The sequence below is a fragment of the Dendrobium catenatum genome, unplaced genomic scaffold (assembly GCF_001605985.2).
Source record: "Dendrobium catenatum unplaced genomic scaffold, ASM160598v2 fragScaff_scaffold_1341, whole genome shotgun sequence".
In the NCBI taxonomy this organism is placed as follows: Eukaryota; Viridiplantae; Streptophyta; class Magnoliopsida; order Asparagales; family Orchidaceae; genus Dendrobium; species Dendrobium catenatum.
This window is the reverse complement of record NW_021319803.1, coordinates 128,520-146,812: the sequence shown is the minus strand read 5'-3', so window position 1 is coordinate 146,812 and position 18,293 is coordinate 128,520. Positions and strand designations below refer to the sequence as shown.

The 18,293-nt window shown below is 36.8% G+C and overlaps 1 protein-coding gene across 2 annotated transcripts in view; it reads left to right on the top strand.

Moving 5' to 3' along the window:
* The window catches only part of LOC110114641 (serine/threonine-protein kinase D6PK), a 28,423-nt gene extending 10,780 nt beyond the window's left edge, over nucleotides 1-17,643 (top strand). The window contains exons 2-3 of one of the 2 annotated variants that reach the window (XM_020847584.2): nucleotides 3,773-5,569; nucleotides 16,220-17,643. In XM_020847584.2, coding sequence (XP_020703243.1) covers nucleotides 3,969-5,569; nucleotides 16,220-17,072 — 2,454 coding nt within the window. In that variant the 5' untranslated portion in view covers nucleotides 3,773-3,968 and the 3' untranslated portion in view covers nucleotides 17,073-17,643. Of the gene's footprint in view, nucleotides 1-3,759; nucleotides 5,570-16,219 lie in introns of both variants that reach the window. The other variant, XM_020847585.2, reaches the window with a different exon arrangement.
* The last annotated feature ends 650 nt before the right edge of the window (nucleotides 17,644-18,293 follow it).

Here is an 18,293-nt window from a genome sequence, read left to right as displayed (position 1 = left end):
ATGATTGAATTCTAGATTTAGTGCCAAAGTGCATGTCAATCCAAACCCAATCATAATCAGAGCCTCCTAATAGAGAATCTCTTATAGAAGGAAATGAGAGATCATAGGAAAAATAGGATTTTGAGTTCCATTTATGATGGAAATCTAATTGGAAGTGGATGCAATTTCTTCAAAATTAGCTAACTACAATATGAAATTAGGAAGAAAAACACACCAAAACTTGACCCACTCCTTCCTCGAGGGCCCACTCCCCTTGCCCAAAATGCCTCTCATAGTGGACGGCCGCTGTATTGCCTTCACCAAAAGATTTTCTCTTTGTTGTCCCCTCATCCAGGAACCCTGATCACCCCTTATCAGAGCTCCAGGAGGTGACACTTGATGAAAGAAATTCCCCTCGTCAAATTCTCTTGTCCGATTTGCCTTTGATTCGGCTAAGGAGATCCTGATCAAATATTGGTTAGGGTTAGCCATCAGAACCACTAGTGAAGTTTTTGTTTGTTTCTCCAAGAGCCTTCTTAACATCTCCTCCACCCTTTTAAATCAATTTTCAATGCGGTTTTTCATAGATGTAAATCTTTCTTTCATGGTAGAAAACTTCTCCATGCTGGTTTTGTATTGCTCTATATTACCTTCTAATGCCTCTATCTTCTTTGCTGCCCTTAATTGGATCTTGGCTCCAATTGCAAAAGCAACGAATATATATTATTTTTCCACCCAAGAAAGGGCTCTGATACCAATTTGATAGGAAGTGAATGCAATTTCTTCGAAATCAGCAAACGACAATATGAAATTAGGAAGAAAAACACTCCAAAATATTTTTATTATAAGATATATGAAAGAAAATAGCAATATACAGTTGGATCTTCAATTGGAGAGAAAGATTTGGCTCTCCCAAATCCCTAGCTGTCGGCTAGAGCCCATTCAATCTAAGCATAACTAATTCCAGCAAAATCAAGCATAACTGAACCCTAGGGTAACCAACTTATTTAAAGCATACAAAATATAGCAAATCCCAAAACAGCCTTCCCTTAATTCTCTCCAAAATCAACCCCAAATTTGTCCTCTTCAATTAAGAAACATCTTCTAATTAATCTCCTCCAAATCAAACCCCCTTTAATTAGAAAGCATCTCCTGATTAATTTCCTCCAAATCAACCCCCTTTAATTAGGAAACATCTCCTAATTATTATCCTCCAAGTTAGCCCCCAAATTTGCCAACTTTTCCTTATAAATTTTCCTCTCAAATTCAATTAGGAGATCTTTACTAATTAATTCAGTCCTTAATTCCCCCCTATCATAATAAATTATTACTTTTCTAGGCCCCACAAGGGGGGCCGAAATCTCCATGAATTTTGTTCAAGCTTCTGCCGTTGGACCGGCTTGTCCAACCTCCCTTGATCTACAGCCATAACAAGATCCTCTCAAATTAGCGGAATTATGAGTGTTGAAGCAACAACAAAAAACAACAACGATAATAATGGAGTGCGATCCACATGCTCTACAAAAATCCCATCTCTGTTATAATGCAAATTTATAGGAAAAGCAAGCAGTGTGGAATGTTGCATCAATGTGCTCAATTTGAAAAAATGTGCTCCACCAAATTGAGTATTTTATATTTGCTAAAGAAATTTGGCCATAATTTCTTCTTTAAAGTAATCTATGAATCATTATGACTAGGTTTGTCATACCAATGCATAAGACTTTGATATCTGCCAACTGTAGAGTATATATGATCTCATCATTGAAGATTGCATCTAGAATAAGATGACTAGACTTTTTTTGTAAAATTTTGGATGTGAATTCACAAGGAAGAGATGGAAAGAGTAAAGCATTGATAGCAAGTTCTTGAAATAAAGTCAAATCATATATATTGAAATTGGAATAATGCTAAATTTGTTTGGAATTTCCAATTTATAAGCATTTATCCCAATGTGTTTGTATGATTTTATATGGTCATGCCTTTCTAGCATTTAATACTTAAAGTTCACATAGGAAGCCTTTCAAAATTTAGACAGAACTTTACTTTTTTCAACTAATCCGAATTTCATATATCTCATGTTCATATCTTCAGTAGAATTATAAGTGACTCGATTTATTACGGACATCTTTATGCAAATCATACAAATAATAAATATGATATGAAGCAAGTAATAAAAATATTAAAATATTAATATCATCCTAAGATAAAAAACTAATGATTATCTTTAGAGGATGAGATGATAAACAAAAATTAAAGTAGTCAAGCCATATAAATATGAATATATGATATATGCATATGGACATCGAGCTCTTTAAAAAAATTAACCTGAATGTCTTAATGATTCTTTGTGATGAATTATACACTTTTTATATTTGATTGGATGGATAGAATTTAAAACTCCTAGTTTCTTTTAAGACGTTCATCGTCAACAAATTTTTTGAAATTATTGTCTCAATTTAGCGTTTTATTAAGGCTCCTGTTTTTAAATTTGAAAATCAAGAATAAAAAAAGAAAGTCAATCTCACTTTGATTTGTAATGAACTTTTTGTCAAAATTTTTAGTAGGACTTGAATCATCCTATTAGAATTCAGGTTCATATTCTAATTCCAGTTTTTATTTAGATATTATCTTAGGTTCAATCTAATTATCAATTTTAGTTTCTAATTTAAGTTTGGTTTCACAATTGATCTTGAACTCAAGTATGGATTTAGACCTTTGCTCGGTTTAGTCGAATGAACATTTGTTAATGTAGGTGTAGATCCAGATTCAACAAAATAAAGATTAAATTTATATTATAACTACAAATCAACTTTTCAGCTATTGCATCCTAAAACGAATATTTATGAACTATAATCTTGTGATTATATATATGTCATGCTTTAGAAGAGATGATAATGATTTTTCTTCTGGGACATTAAATATAAGTGCAGTAGTCTTAAGAGATTGATCACAATATTCTTCAACATCCCAAGCTCTGTATAAGGCCTCATGCAATTTATTTGGGGTGTTTTAGTTTAATGCATTTATAATTTATTTTCTTATACTTTTAATGAAATAGACAGTGATAACGTAATGGTTTAAAGATATAAAATCTATAAAGCTTGTATAATGTTCTAAAACATTACAATAACTTTATTTACATTTCTTAAATTGATCATTAAGTTGTTCTAAATATTCTCTAAATAAAAGATATTGTTTTGTAATCTTAAATATAACAATGGCACATTGTCAAAATTGTTGACCCGCCCTACCAGTTATGATTTAGCACAGTTAGCTCTTTTGGATGTGATCATATTATAATGTTAAAAATATTTTGCCAAATTATCTATCAAATTTGAAAATTCATAACTTCTATATCTTTTAGTGAATGCAAGTGTATAATTTAAAGCAATTGGTAGTTATAGTTATTGCTTGGAGCCATAGCTTCTCCTATTTTATTTATATTACATCTTTTGCTATTTGGTTAATTGACTTAGTTATTATGTTTTACTTTTAATTGGCATGATGATGCAATTTTAAGCCCTGATGCCCATGCCCAATTTGATACTGGATGTTCTAGGAGAGAATTCCGGATCAAATGATTTTATAAAAAAATGCTTTATCAAGTTCTTGACTCTTTATTAATTCTTTTTCTGTCAGTTAAACTAACGGCCATCCTAATTTTGGTATTATTCTAAAGTTCAGTGTAGTTACTAAACAAATCAATGTTGGATATTGTTCTTAACTTTTTTGTGGTTTAGGTAACCTCGGTTGTTCATCCTCTTTTCTTGTACTTAACAGTTTTTTTTGCCAGATTTGGTTGTCTTCTTCATCTGGGACGAATAGCATTGTTCATCAACGGCATTGAATCCTGGAATTAATACCCTTAGAGATTGTTGTTACAGATTTTATGGTTTGTTTTGACTATGGTTTTATGCATCCTCCAGATCCTTCCATAAGATAGGTATTAGTTAGGCTATGTTGTTCCATTAATATATTTTGGCCTCCAAATGGGTTCCTTTGGTGGTACTTCTGAGATTATTGAATCGAGGGAAGAGTTTAACTTTTGGAATCATTCTAATGGGCCAAAGCTACCACGAATTAAGCTGAGAGAAGGCGAAGGGAAATCCCATGGTTTTCATGCTGAGGATGACCTTCAACAGGTTATTGAAGCAATTGATCTCCGATTGTCACCCAAGGTGCTGGGCTTTTCCCGTCGGGTTCTTGGAGACATGCAGAAGAAGGATTTATCTAAGAAACCTATTCGCATTGGTGCATCGCAAGCATCTGGAATCGGAGTTTCTGAATCTATTACAATGAAACAAGCTCTGAGAAGATTATGCATCACGCAGGCATCAGAGCTGGCTGCAATGAAGAGGTCAAAACCAATCGGTTTATCCGGTGGCTCTGAAGCTGGTACAATTAAAAGTTTGTATACATCAATGGTTCTGGAGGAGAACAAATGTGGCATTTCTGTTGGTGACAGGAAAAGGAATTTATTTGAAATATCTATTGCTCCTGAAACTGTTTGCCTAAATTCATCTCATAATGGAATTCAAGTTTGTAGTTCATGTCAGTCAGAATTTTCTCGTATGGAATCTCTTGCTTCTCCAATTAATGCAGCTTTAAAACCAAATTTAACCAAAAAAAGAATCCAGTGTATCACAGCATCTCTATCAAAAGCTGTTTCTGCTCCACATAGTGCTGCTTCCACACCAAAAAGCTGTGGTCGCCCATCTGGGACAGCAGAGATAGATATAAAAAGAAAAGCATGTAAAAAAGCTTTCATGTCTAATCTTGACGAAAGAAGTGTACTGAATAAGCCTAGCTTAAGTCCTCGAATGACCAAAACAACAGCGAAAAGCAAGTTTTCCTCTAAGAAAGGCATTCAGGAACCATCACAGCCAACTGGGAGTTCTAATAGTTCTGTGAATGTTAATGAACCTGGGGAAGTTTCCAGTGAAGAAACCAAGTTGGGTTGCTTGAAGCCTGTTTTTGCAGCATCAGGTGCTATGAAGCCTGATGTTACTGTTGTGTGTAACTATCAATGCAGTCCAAATAATTGTGGTTTTAGAAATGCGACGGCTTCTAAACTGACCAATTATTCAAGGTCGAAAGAAAAGGGGAATTATTCACAAAGCTCTATGAGCAGCCTTGGTGATAATAGTAGTAGCACAAGCAATAGTGATGAGAGCAATCAAAGTGGCTCTAGTGTGGTTCGTCCTCACATGTCAAAGGATGTAAGATGGACAGCTATACACCAAGCTTTGAATCAGCATGGAGGCTTGGATTTAATGAATTTCAAACTAATAAAAAAGCTCGGCTGTGGAGACATTGGAACTGTCTACCTTGCTGAGTTAACTGGATCTGGATGCTTATTTGCCCTGAAAGTGATGGATGTTGAATTTTTGATCAGTAGAAAGAAGATCCTACGAGCACAAACTGAAAGAGATATCCTACAAATGCTTGATCATCCATTTCTTCCAACATTATTTTCATATTTTACAACAGACAACCTCTTATGCTTAGTTATGGAGTATTGTCCAGGCGGTGACCTGCATATCCTACGACAAAGACAGAATGACAGAAGGTTCTCAGAACCAGAAGCTAGGTATGCTACTATAAATAGCTTATTGGGCTTCAACCCAATTAATTCTAATTTAATTTCCGTTAGCTTATGGCGACTTTCATTTATTTATAGTTCCCTAAATTCTTAGAAGGAAGGTCAATGATGACTTGCTATGTAATGGGCTAGTTGGATTGGTATTTAGACCAATCCACTTAAACTTTTGTTGGTTTATTATTCCTTGAGGACATTACTAGATGAATTGTTTATTTAAGATTTATCTTTTTCAAGAAAGTAGACAGTGCTATGTGATTGCATGGCGTGAGTAAATTTTCAAGCTGCATGGTGTTATTATAAGACTGGAATGTGTTTCTGTTCCCCTTTTTATCACGAGCCTCATGAATCACACCAGTAAAACATGCAATACACACAAGTTATTGTTGAAATTAACCACATGACGAGAGTATGCGAGGATAAGGGTGATGCAGGTCCACTCAATTTGCTCATTATGGATTATTATGCGTTGTCTTCTCTTGGTAACTAATTAGCTAATAAATTACTTTTGTTATTATGCGTTGTCTTGTTTTGGTAATCATTTTCTGTTAGTAATGGTGTCACTAGGATATTGCTTTATTTCTCTCTTTGTTGTTGTCAAAAGAACTTTTTACAATTAATTCAATATTATATTATTGGTCTTTTCTCCTTTGTTTCATTCTTTCGTTTGGTGTGTTGATTGGTATCATGTTGATGAGGACATCCGACAGTGGAGAGTTTACCAGCGAAGAGGCCAAAGATCAACGACCATGAGTACACCTCTTTATTTCTAAGCTATTATTTGTATTTGATTTATTATTGTGTTTTTTCGATTTTACTGTCACTTGAGGGAGTAGGTTCATGTGACCCCAGGGGGCACTTTTGTCATTTGGTTTTACTATTGTATTTTGGCTATTTATTGCCACCTCTTCTTCTTGGGAGGGATGATGATGATGATTATGAAGAAAATTTCTTGCACTTGTGTTTGGTTAGTTTGAGAGTTTTTATGAGAGTTCAAAGTCCCTAGGTGAGAGTAGCGTATTACCCACCAGCGGCAGGAAGCATCCGGGCTCATGGTCCCATATCTCTCTCTTGGATGAACCCCTACACCACCAACCCTATGCCGGCCCCCCTCCACCTCTTCCCCTTTCTTTGTTGGCCGAACTCCACCCAAACCCTAGGCCGAAACCCCTCCTTCCTCCTAGCTGCTGGCCCAGAAACCCCCTCCTCTTCCTTCAAGCCGCCGGTCTCCCAAACCTCTTCCCCTTCTATCCGCCGGTCCAAGCCCCACACCCTTCCCCTAGCCGCTGGCCACACCCCTCCTTTGGAACCCTAATTTTCAAACACCTCCTAAATACTTTCCAAATTTAGTGTCTAATAATTTTGAAAAGTCATTGAATCAAATCCCAATCTAATTCAAATCCTAAATCTCTTTCTATTTAAAGATATGAGTTATATTAGGGAAGTTACCTTATTCATGCCAATTCAAATTTAATTGGTGATTGGATTTAAATCCTATTTCCTTAACAAGTAGGCAAGATTTGGCAAGTCTCTTAATTCCCCAAATCCCCTCCCCTATCCTAGGCATGGTCGGCCCCTCCCCTCCTCCTTTCCCTCTTTGTTTGGAGAATTCAAATTCAAACTTTTCCCTCCTCTCCACCCATTAAATCTGAAATTAAATTTTAGATTTTGAATTGCCTCCCTTCCTTTATCAATACACAAAATCATGAGTTATTTCCGCTCTCCCTCCTCTATGGCCAGCCCCCACTACCTCCCCCTCTCTACTTGGAATTAGTCCTTCTAACTCCTTTTCCCCTAACATTGATTCCGAAGGATTTCCACCTCGCAAAAACTGCTGTCCAGATTTCCTGGACATACAAATATTGCTGTCCAGAAATTTCAACAAAGACCGTTTGCTATCCCGCCGTTCGGAAATCCTTTGTTTGTTGTCCATAAGTTCCCCAACCCATAGTTTGCTGTCCACTCATGTATGGCTGATCCGAAACATGATCACAGCTTCGTTTTCGACGATCAAGGGTTAATCGACATTCTACGATCTCCATTCTTCGAAATAGATCTTGAGAATGATCACTCCTTCGAAGAGTACGTGGAACGCATCATCTTCTCCCTTGCAACCACTATTGATCAACGACAACCTCCCGTTCAGTGGCAACTCTCTTTTGAATCATGACAAAACTGAACTCTCTCCCTAGTTTTATTCCTTCCCAATCTTCCTCTGTTGTGGCATCATAAAGATTATGCAAGCTTTCTCTGCCTAATCAATTATTAAGAGTATGAGTGAGGGATTCTAATAGTGACTAGTCTAAATGTTAATTTAGGGATTTCCTTTGAAAACCTCCATGTAATGCATAGCTTGATTTGAATTGGTTATTTTGTGCTCCTAACGAATATCGTGTAACCAATTGCCTAATCTAATTGTCTCTTTATTGTGTTCAATCTTTCATTTAAAATTGCTTGAAGTTGAATAATTGTTCTTGCTCTTCGTCGAGCGTGTAATTTCCTAATTAAACATCAACATACGCATATAGTTCTACATCGCATTTAATATGGCTAAAGGCGAAAATAGTTTGGTTGGCAGCATTGCTCGTAGTTGGAAATAGCTCATGAAGCTCAACTCTCTATTTAGCAGAAACTAGAGATGCTATACATGAAATTTCAAGATTTGTTGCTCCGATGATGTGTAAATTTCACAATTTCAAGAATAGTTGTAACCTCACCCCAGCAACCACACAATTTGAGGTAGTGACCTTGCCAACAAAGCCATTGTAGTATGTTGAGCTCCGCGGTGTCCCTGCCAACTTGATGTCCTAGCATCGCTGAACTTTTTTTTTTTTTTATAATTCTCACAAAGATTCGGCAGATTGTGTTCTCTGATTCGGAATTGGATGATGTGTAAACTTTTGAGGGGTGAAGGTGTTACTTCCAGGAGCGCAGACATAGAGACTTGTTTAGGGTGAATGATGCAGGACTAGGTATGATTTAAATGAATGCGATAAGAATTTGCACGTTTTGCATAAGAGCAATAATAATTAAAAACGTTAGCCAATAAACGATAATAGAAATCAAGAAAGAGGTAGCTCCGCTTAGGCCAAATCACATGCAAAAAGCTAAGATCACCAAACAATTAGAATTTTAACTGATGCAAATTAAGTAGATTTTCAATAGCATCCCTAGGTTAACAATGAAATTAGAAAGCATAAAAAAAAAACTCAAGCCCTATGCTTACTAAGCATTGGCATATAGCTTTGCACGATTCCTTGTGCTTGATTCACCACTTGCAAGAAAAGAAGATTAGGAGAAAACTAAATAGGAGAAAAAGTTCACCCTCGTCGTGGGACGGTGGTAATTTGCCACTGAACGGTAGAAAGCTTCTCTTCGATGGCTTCAGACAAGGTGAAGATAATACGATCCAAGTACTCCTCGGCGGAATGGTCTATTTCCGGATTGACGTCGAAGAAAGTCGACCGGAGGATGTCGACGAATCATTGCTCGTTGTAAACGAAGCAAGAGTCAAGATCGGGATCGGCAATGCATCGAATTCGTAGGGTTGAAGTATTGTAGGCGACGTCCTTTGCTTCCCTTAAAGATTCCCCTCGAAAGAAAGAAGTTTCTCTCAAGGATTCAAGTGGAGAAGAAGGGTGAGAGGTGGCCGGCCAAAGATGGGAGCTTGGGGAAGAAATAGGTTCAGATTTTGGAGAGGAAGTATTGAAGGAAATTTGGGAATTTGTTTCCCTAATTAATTCTTAAGTTTGGAAAGAATTAAAAGAGGCTAGGGGTGAGAGGGAGGGGCTGGTAAGAGAGAGGGAGGGTTTTTGAAATCTTTCCAAAGAGAGAAGTTTATAATTTGGAAAGAAATCAAGTGGGATTGAAAGGGGGCAGGGGGGGAGCATAGAGAGAGAGGGGGCCGGTGGTTTCAAAAGGGAAGAGGGAATTAGGGAAATGCAATTAAGGGTGTTTTAGACTTGGAGATTTAGAAATGTTTAATTAAATGCAATTGAATTTAAATTCAAATATGATTTAATTTTATTAGAAACTTTCCAAAAATAGAATTTCGAAATTTATGAAACAATTTAAATTCAAATTTGATTTGAATATGAATTAAATAGGTTGTCTAACTTAGAAAGGCGGAATTGGCAAGGCTTGATTACATGCTTGGATGGGGAAATTCCAAGGGGGGCCGGTGGCTAGGGTGAGGGGAGATGGGGTCGGATAGGGGTGGAGAGCTTGGGGTGCTAGCCAAAGGAGAAGGGATGGTGGGCTTGTGGTTGGCCGGTGGTGGGGGGTTTGTGGAGGTGGCCGGAGGCTTAGGATTGCAGGTGGGCTGTGGGGATCGAGGGGAAGGGAGGAAGAAAGAGGAAAAAAAAAGAAATTAGATGAAAATAGCCACGAAACTGGACTCTTCCCAGGTTGGTGGGTGATTCGCTTTCCTCTCCAAGAGATTTCTCTCCAAAACCTCTCAAGCTCTGACAAGAACTCAATATGCAGAAATTTGATTATAATTCATTCATTTACCTCCAAAAGAAATATAAGGGGCTATATATAGCCTCATACAATGAACGAAAAAATAAAAAACGACTTAGCCCTTTGGGCTTACACATGACAAACCCTTAAGGGTAAAAAAGTAAATTCAACTAAAACAAATACATAAAGCAAATAAATAAAACAAATACATATGAGGACTCAAAAGTAGATCGGCGTAATCATGGTCGTAGATCGGCGGTCACGTCTCTGATATATTTTCCATGATTTGATGTCCCCATCAGTGAAGTTTGATATTATATATTTTTATGGACACCTATTGTAATAATTGGCTAGACTGATTCAACCGAACCGGTGCAGTACATCACTTAAGCAAGAGAGCAAGGGAGTGACCGAGATTAGGCCGAGTAGTGTGCGGGCTAGTGAGTGAGCACAACCGGGTGCAGGTGGTGAATTGAGCGTGAGCAAGCAGATGCCACTCATGTGATTAAGCGCAAAATTATATACTTTCATTTGTGTGGAGTGAGTTGGAGGTTGAGGACGGCATGTTTAGTGTTGTTGAAAATAGAGAAAGCTTTTCATGCGGCTCGTAACTACAATTGACAACGAAGCAGAAGTTTGTAGAATTTATGCTTAACCGAGAGGAATAAGGAGAGAAATTTGTTCATCGATTTTGCATTTATGTGCAAACCTGTTCAGTGGGCTATCAGTGTGAGAAGAGGTTGGTAGCTTGATCGGATGGAAGGGATTTTGCTTGATGATTTTAGTTGGAGACATAAGGAAATTTGGGCTATTAGGTGGAGTTGAGTTCAAGAAGAAGATATCTTGTGGTGGAATCGAAGGAGAGGAAGAGTAAGTGATTTTCTGATTCAATTTAGAAAGGAAGAAATTTATGATTTTCATTTTGACTGAATCAATTAGTGTACTTTTGTTTGATAGGGAAGAAGAAAGATGTACAGAAGACGAGGAGCAAATGATAACAGGTAAAATAGTTTTTTTGTGTTTAGTGGCTCTTCAGTTTATTGTAAAAGTTTTGATGATGAGTTGTTTTTACTTTTGGAAATGTACTACCGTCCGACTTTTCGTACCCGCCTCGTTAGATTGAGCATCCGGGACGGGTCGTGACAAAATACTAGGTAGTGATTTGTGGGCTCAACTCGACGAATAGAATGGAAATTAGAGGTAGTTGACGCAAGCTATTTATATATCATTTCATTCATTTGCATGGAATATAATATTCAAACCAATTCGTAACGTTACATAATAGTTTAGAGATGTTTGACTTTGTCTTTGATGACATTCAATGCATTCGACATTGTCTTTGATGACATCGAATGCATTTGACGTTGCTTTGATTAGAGGTTTCAAATGGGTTTTCGGTTCGGGTTCGGGTCCAACTCAATCGACCCGCCTTCAATTGATCCAACTCGAACTTGACTCGATTAGACAAATGGGTCAGAAATGCAGACCCAAACCCTACCTTCCCCTATCTCTGGTTAACCCAACCCAACCCGCTGACCTGATTGAGGGAAACTGTGCTTGCGATCGTGTGCAGGCGAATGGGCGCACAATTGCGTAGGCGAGTGCGGGCGCATGCAGGAGAGAGGGTGAGGGGGCATGCAGGCTAGCGGGCGAGGGGGAGGTGGGTGTCGCGTTGGGTGTGGTGCAGTGCAAGCTGGCGTGCGGGCAATGGGGCAAGTGCGATAACACGAGGGCGACTGTGCGCAATGAATCGTAGATGGACGAGCGCACACGAGTTGGATTGCGCAGGTCGGTTCAAGGTTGATTTCGGTTTGACCTGAACTTGACCCATATTTGCAATCAGGTTAGGATTTGAAATTTGAATCCGACCCTTTTTCCAAACAGATTGATCCGAACCTTGAATTTTCGATTCGGGTTCGGGTTGGGTTTTTTGGTCATGTCAAATATTGACACCCCTAGCTTTGATGACACTCGACTTCTTTTAGATTAATTTTAATAATATTTAATGCAATTATTATTATTTTGTACAATGGAAGAATTTAGTCGTTAGCTTAGGTAAAATATCGGAAACAAGCAAGTGTTCATGAGGAAAGTTAGGTACAGGTTAAGTTGTTAATGAAAGTAATTTGAAATATTAATATAAATGTTAAAATAGTTGCTTAAATTGATGTAATTATGTCTTTGATTGTTAGGTTGTGCACTAAGGCCATTTAAGAACTTGAGGAATTTGAAAGTTGAATTTTGACCTTAGAAAGAAATTGAATTGGGTGATTACATTTTATAATATAGCACTTATAGTTTTTATATATTGAAGATTACCAAGTTTAAGCGCAAGTGCAAGTGGTGGAAGAATTCTTAAATACATAGAGATTCCTTCCTAAAAAATTTGTCTAGTATGTGCTTGTAAACTCGAAGGGGCGTGAGCTTGATGGATCTAATTGATCTAATTTTGTTGATGTGTGGGTCACAGCAACTAGAAGTGATGGAGTCAATTGAAACAAATGTTGAGTTGCTTTCTTCCCTCCAATTATAAACTGATGCTATATCTTCAATGCTAAAGATGTTCAGAAGGAAATTACTCTGTTAACGTATACACTAAAGAATTTTATTGCTTTAGTGCTGGAAACAGTCTTAATAAGGAAAAACAAAATATAGTGGTCCATAATGTTCCTGGTCGAAAGATGCAGTTCATGAAAAATTCAAGATGAATGTTGTGTAGTCTCTTTCAAAACATCAACAATGCCTATTGCGTAGATTATAACTTTATTGGAGCCAAAGAATAGCCGTAAATTTTAGATGCAATTTGTAGGAAAAAAAAGTAGTAAAGCTAACAAGTTTGTCATGGCGACTATGGTGAAAGCAAAAATCATTTTTAATCTGATTGGTTTTATGGAAGCAAAAATGGAACCAACCATCAAAGATTAAAGAAAGTCAAAATCATAACAATAACCGAATCGATACTTTAGCAATTGAACAAAACCAACAAAATAAGATCGGGTTAGTTCAATTTTTCATTTTTATCCAAATATTGCACACCCTTATTATCAACTTTGTCATTTATGACTTCTTTGATATGACGATATATATTCATCAGACCATTATATGCTTTGGCTATTGTGTCTTTACATATGTTCTTGACTATGTAATCATAATGTGGTTAGATGTTTTAACATGACCTTTCACACATCAACTTCGAATTGAGCTTCTAATCCTAATTTCATAACTATTCGTATAACTAATCATGCATAATTTTGCTTACCTTATAATATATTGTTAAGGTCACCAACATATTAGTGATCAACTGAAATTGTTTTGATAGACATAAGTTGATATGGTTTGATTGTTGGCAAGACTCTCATTGTATATCTCTTCTCTCATCACGTGTTGAATTCTTAGTAAGATTTCATATGATCTATAGGGACTTGTGTTCACCTTATTTACCATTGTATGTTATTGGTTTCAAGAAAGGAAAAGATGACCTTTGGATGGGTGATCATACTCATTATCAGGCATTTAAAAATTATAGTATAATGATCTATATTTGAGGACATCATGTTTATGTAGATATTATAGGTGATGTAAATATGGAGATTTTGTGGGATTACTTTATTTTTGATGTGGTAATTATAGAATTTACTCATTTTGATTGTGATGCTAGTGATGATGTTCGATATCCTCTTTGGTATAATATAAAATCCAGAAAAATCTCATAACTTGGTCAGTAAGCACCATTATTTTGATGATGTATATGAAACCTTTTTAATTATAGATTTTATAATCAAGAAAACGAAAGCTTTTGTTACCATATATGTTTATATTCTTACTATTTTAGAGGCTGTGATGTACTAAATTAAGAATGTGTAATTCGATTGAATCCATGTTCTTCTTGATCTTGGAATTTAGAGGGCCTGCCTTTGAAGAGTATTGAAGCTGACATTGAGCGAATTAAATTGATTTTCTCCTCTTGTGACGCTTAATGTGGCTTACTATCATGTAGTCACATTTTATGAGTTCATTATACATGGTTTATGGCGTGGACTTGATTTTGCTATATATTTGGTGGTGTGTTTAGTGCGGACAAGTGATAGGAAACACTTGCGTTCGCAAGTAACCTAACCAAAATCGGCGAACATTCAACAGCAAAACTGCTGTCCGCAGCAGAAAACAGCATAAATCTGCTGTTTACAGCAGAAAAAACAGCAAATTCCACAAGGAAATCTGAGAGAAAACTCAAAGAAAAGCTTGTATTCCACTCGTCGATGAATAAAATAGCAAAGATACAATTGATTCTTAACCTCTCGAGGAGGATCGATCTCTCCCAAATCTCTAGACGCCGCTAGAGCCCAAAGAAAACCTAAATCTAAGAGATCTCAAATTTCAGCCAAATTCAAGATGCCCAAACCCTAGGAAAAACATATATTTAATGCTTCTAAACTTTTATCTCCATAGCGTCCATCAAGTGGCTTATTTCAATGTTTATCATGATGCATACGGGATAAGTTAATGTGTTTTTTGCTAATTCTTTTTTTCGTGAATAGTATCATCCACATAAGGACTTTCTTGGGTTTGGTCCATTTAGAGCACCAAAATAGGCTACCTGTCCTAGTTGGGGGTAAATCAATTCAATTTGACCTTATTTCATGAGCCTTATGTCATTTTTTTATTCTACTCTCTCTCTCTCCACCTCTTTCGTTTAAGTCCACAGTCAATCCTTTGCCAGATATTTTTATACCGCATGTTCCAATGGCTACTTTAGCTGTCTTGTATTCAAGAGTTGTGTTGTTCATCGACGAGACAGACTTGATTGCAATGATTCATGGGTTACTTTATAGAAGGCATATAATCTACGTCCTAATTTACTTGATGAATATCAACTGCTCAAATTTGATAGAAATCTTCATATTTATTATCATCGAAAGCATTATAACTAGTAATTATCCTTACATAACTTATTTATTTAATTAATTGATTTATTTTATTTTATTATTTATGTAATTAAAACATGCCCGTGATAATGATCAAGAGAGATTTTATTTATTTATTTTTCTTTAGATTAGCTTATATGGTTCAACATAATTGGTGTTTTATTCAATTTATATCAATTAGCAAAAGATGCATGCGGCTGAGGCGTCCGAGTCTTTGAGAGTTGGTTTGGAGTGGTGAAAATTTTGATTTATACTTGATTGAGACTTACCATAAATTTGAATTTAATTGAGCTTGGGTGGTGGATATTAGACTTATACTGAGAGAAGATGTATCTACTTTTACACTGGTGGTTGTGACTTGTGAAGGGGATCTCGGATGGGGCTTGTTGCATCTGATCTGTGGTTTTATCACTTCTGTGAGCCATGTTGGTGGATGGGACTAGTAGCTTATATTGGAAGGATATATGCATATGAGTTGGCTATTGATATTTGCTTATAGGATGTTTTGTTCATGTGTTCATGATATTTAAATTTAAATTGTTTTTTTTTTAATAACAAAGTTAAATAGAGATTGATTCTATGACAAACTTATCTACTTGCCTAGGGTATGGTAAGTTTATAAATGGTTTTACAAGGCATATCATTTATAACTCTGTGTTTTGAATAAAATTCATCTTTACAGTTCAAGTTTATGAGCAATTTCTCTTTATAACAAGATTTAGACTTCCGAAGTGCAATTGCATTTTCCCTTTTAGTAAACCTGGTATATATGAACTAGCCAATCACAATTGATATATTTTTAAGGTGCTTACAAACTTTTTAGGTGTCTATTTGCATTAAGGGTGGCATTGTCATTACGGAAAGGAAATTAAATTTGAAATGAAGAAATTTATATAGAACCCGTGGATACTCTCTAATGGGTAAGAGTGTATTAATTGTAGTATTTAGTTGATGCGCAAATTGTTTATTAAAGGTAGTTCAAAATGTTGAATTCCAAGTTTGACCTTAAATTTACTCCAGCATTTATGTCACTTGCTAGCAGTTCATTTTGAACGGGAGATTTGCCTGTAATGTTTCAGGTCATGAAAATCTTATTCCAACACTTCACTAATTTGTTTCATACTGAGAGTATTACAACATCCATTGGAGGGAATTTATCCAATCTTTGATTACAGAGAGATTATTATGTACGCCTGCATAGACAATAAGCTATTCTGTTGATCTTATCACCTGGCTAACCTATATAAATCTGCAGATTTTATGTTGCAGAGGTCCTCCTTGCTTTGGAATATCTTCACATGCTTGGTGTGATATACCGAGATCTTAAACCAGAAAACATCTTGGTTAGAGAGGATGGACATATTATGCTCTCAGACTTCGATCTTTCTCTCAGATGTAATGTAAATCCAGTCCTCCTCAGGTCCTCTTCACTTGGGTGGGAAGAGGCAAGAACTTCAGGCCCTTGTGCTGAGTCCAGCTGCATAAACCCTCACTGCCTTCATCCATCTTGGCCTCAAATTTCTTGTTTCACCCCTCGTCTCATCTCTTCGTCCAAAGCCAAGACGCAAAAAATAAGATCTGATGCAATTAATCACATCACACCTCTTCCGCAGCTTGTAGCAGAGCCTTCGGATGCTCGCTCCAACTCCTTCGTCGGCACACACGAGTACCTTTCCCCTGAAATCATCAAAGGTGATGGACATGGAAGTGCAGTAGATTGGTGGACATTTGGAATATTTCTGTATGAGTTGCTCTATGGAATGACACCCTTCAAAGGATCTGGGAATGAAGAGACTCTGGCCAATGTGGTGTCTAAGAACTTGAAGTTCCCAGAGACTCCAGCTATCAGCTTAAATGCAAGGGACTTGATCGAACGCCTACTAGTAAAGGATCCAGACAACAGACTTGGTTCAGTGAAGGGATCAGCTGAGATCAAGAGGCACCCATTTTTCGAGGGGCTCAACTGGGCTTTGATACGGTGTGCGGCACCTCCGGAGGTGCCGGGGAGCTTTGATTTGAGTTCACCGTTGGCTGTGTGCAAGATAAAGGAAGGCAAGAGCCTGACTTTTAGTAAAAGCATGGGCGATGTGGAATTTGAGCTGTTCTAGTAGAGAAAGTTGGTTACTTGAGGAAGTTACTGTGAGGCTCTATCTAATAATCTGTGATGTAACTCTACTTCTACAATGGCAATGAGCTTTCTTTCCTGTCAGTTACATCATCTATATATGGCAATGGCGATGAGCTCTCTTTCCTTGATCTAATAGAGCTTGATTCTGCTTCTGTTGCAGAACTCCAAGGCTCTCTATTTGGAATGGAGATGGAAGAAATGGAAGGACATGACATGAACCAGGTGATATTGATTTGAAATTTTCAACCTTTTTTATTTTCTTTACTTGCATTCAAATTCCCCAGAGAAGCATATGGTCTGTGCGCTGTACTCTCCTGGGTAACATATTTTATCTTTTGATTTTGACTTGTCACCATTAGAAGCCTGTGATATTACTCTGTTGTTGAAGATTTTCAAGCCTGAATGTTTTTAATGCAGTTCATCTTAGCTTGCAATCAAGAGGTCTCAGATTTAATGTCTATATGTGCAATGTATATGTGAATTTGTGATTAAAGTAAGTATTGTCTAAATCTATATATGAGCACTGTTTTCCTTTGATGGCTTTGCTTGTTCTTAAGGTTTCCTCCTATAGGTCTCTTATTGTTGGTTAATGTGATGCTTATTTCATTTATATGTAGTTTTTTCATGGATTGATTGTGAGCAATGATGTCAAACATTCCTGTTAAGTGTTAACCAGCTTGTGTTCCTCTCCATCGAGAAATTATTCTATGTGGGCGTCGAACGTCATTCGGACACCAATCAGAATGAGCCACGTCGGTACCGCGGCTTGGTACTGCTCGGTATCGCTCGATACCGCGCTCGGTATTGCTGACATGGCTCATTCTGGTTCGTCTCCGAATGTAGAGCTACGTTCGGCGTTCGCACAAAATAATTTATCCTCTTCATGGTTGATATTTCTTTTGATATGGAGTTTTAGGTTAGTGATGAGCTTGGGAATTTATTTATTTTTTTATTTTTTTTGGACATTTAGGTTAATTAAGTCAAATTCACGTACATATCACATACGCAAGATTTGAATACAAGACTTTTTGGTTAATAGTTAAAACTCTCAACTAATAGACCAAGTTAAGTTGTGTAGCTTAGGAATTTGATTTATGATTCCATTTTATTATGGAACATGCACTGAACATCTGTGTGGTGCAGTTGTAACTGTTTGTAAAATTAATTGTAAAAGGATTGTGAGAATTTTTTTTTTTTTTTT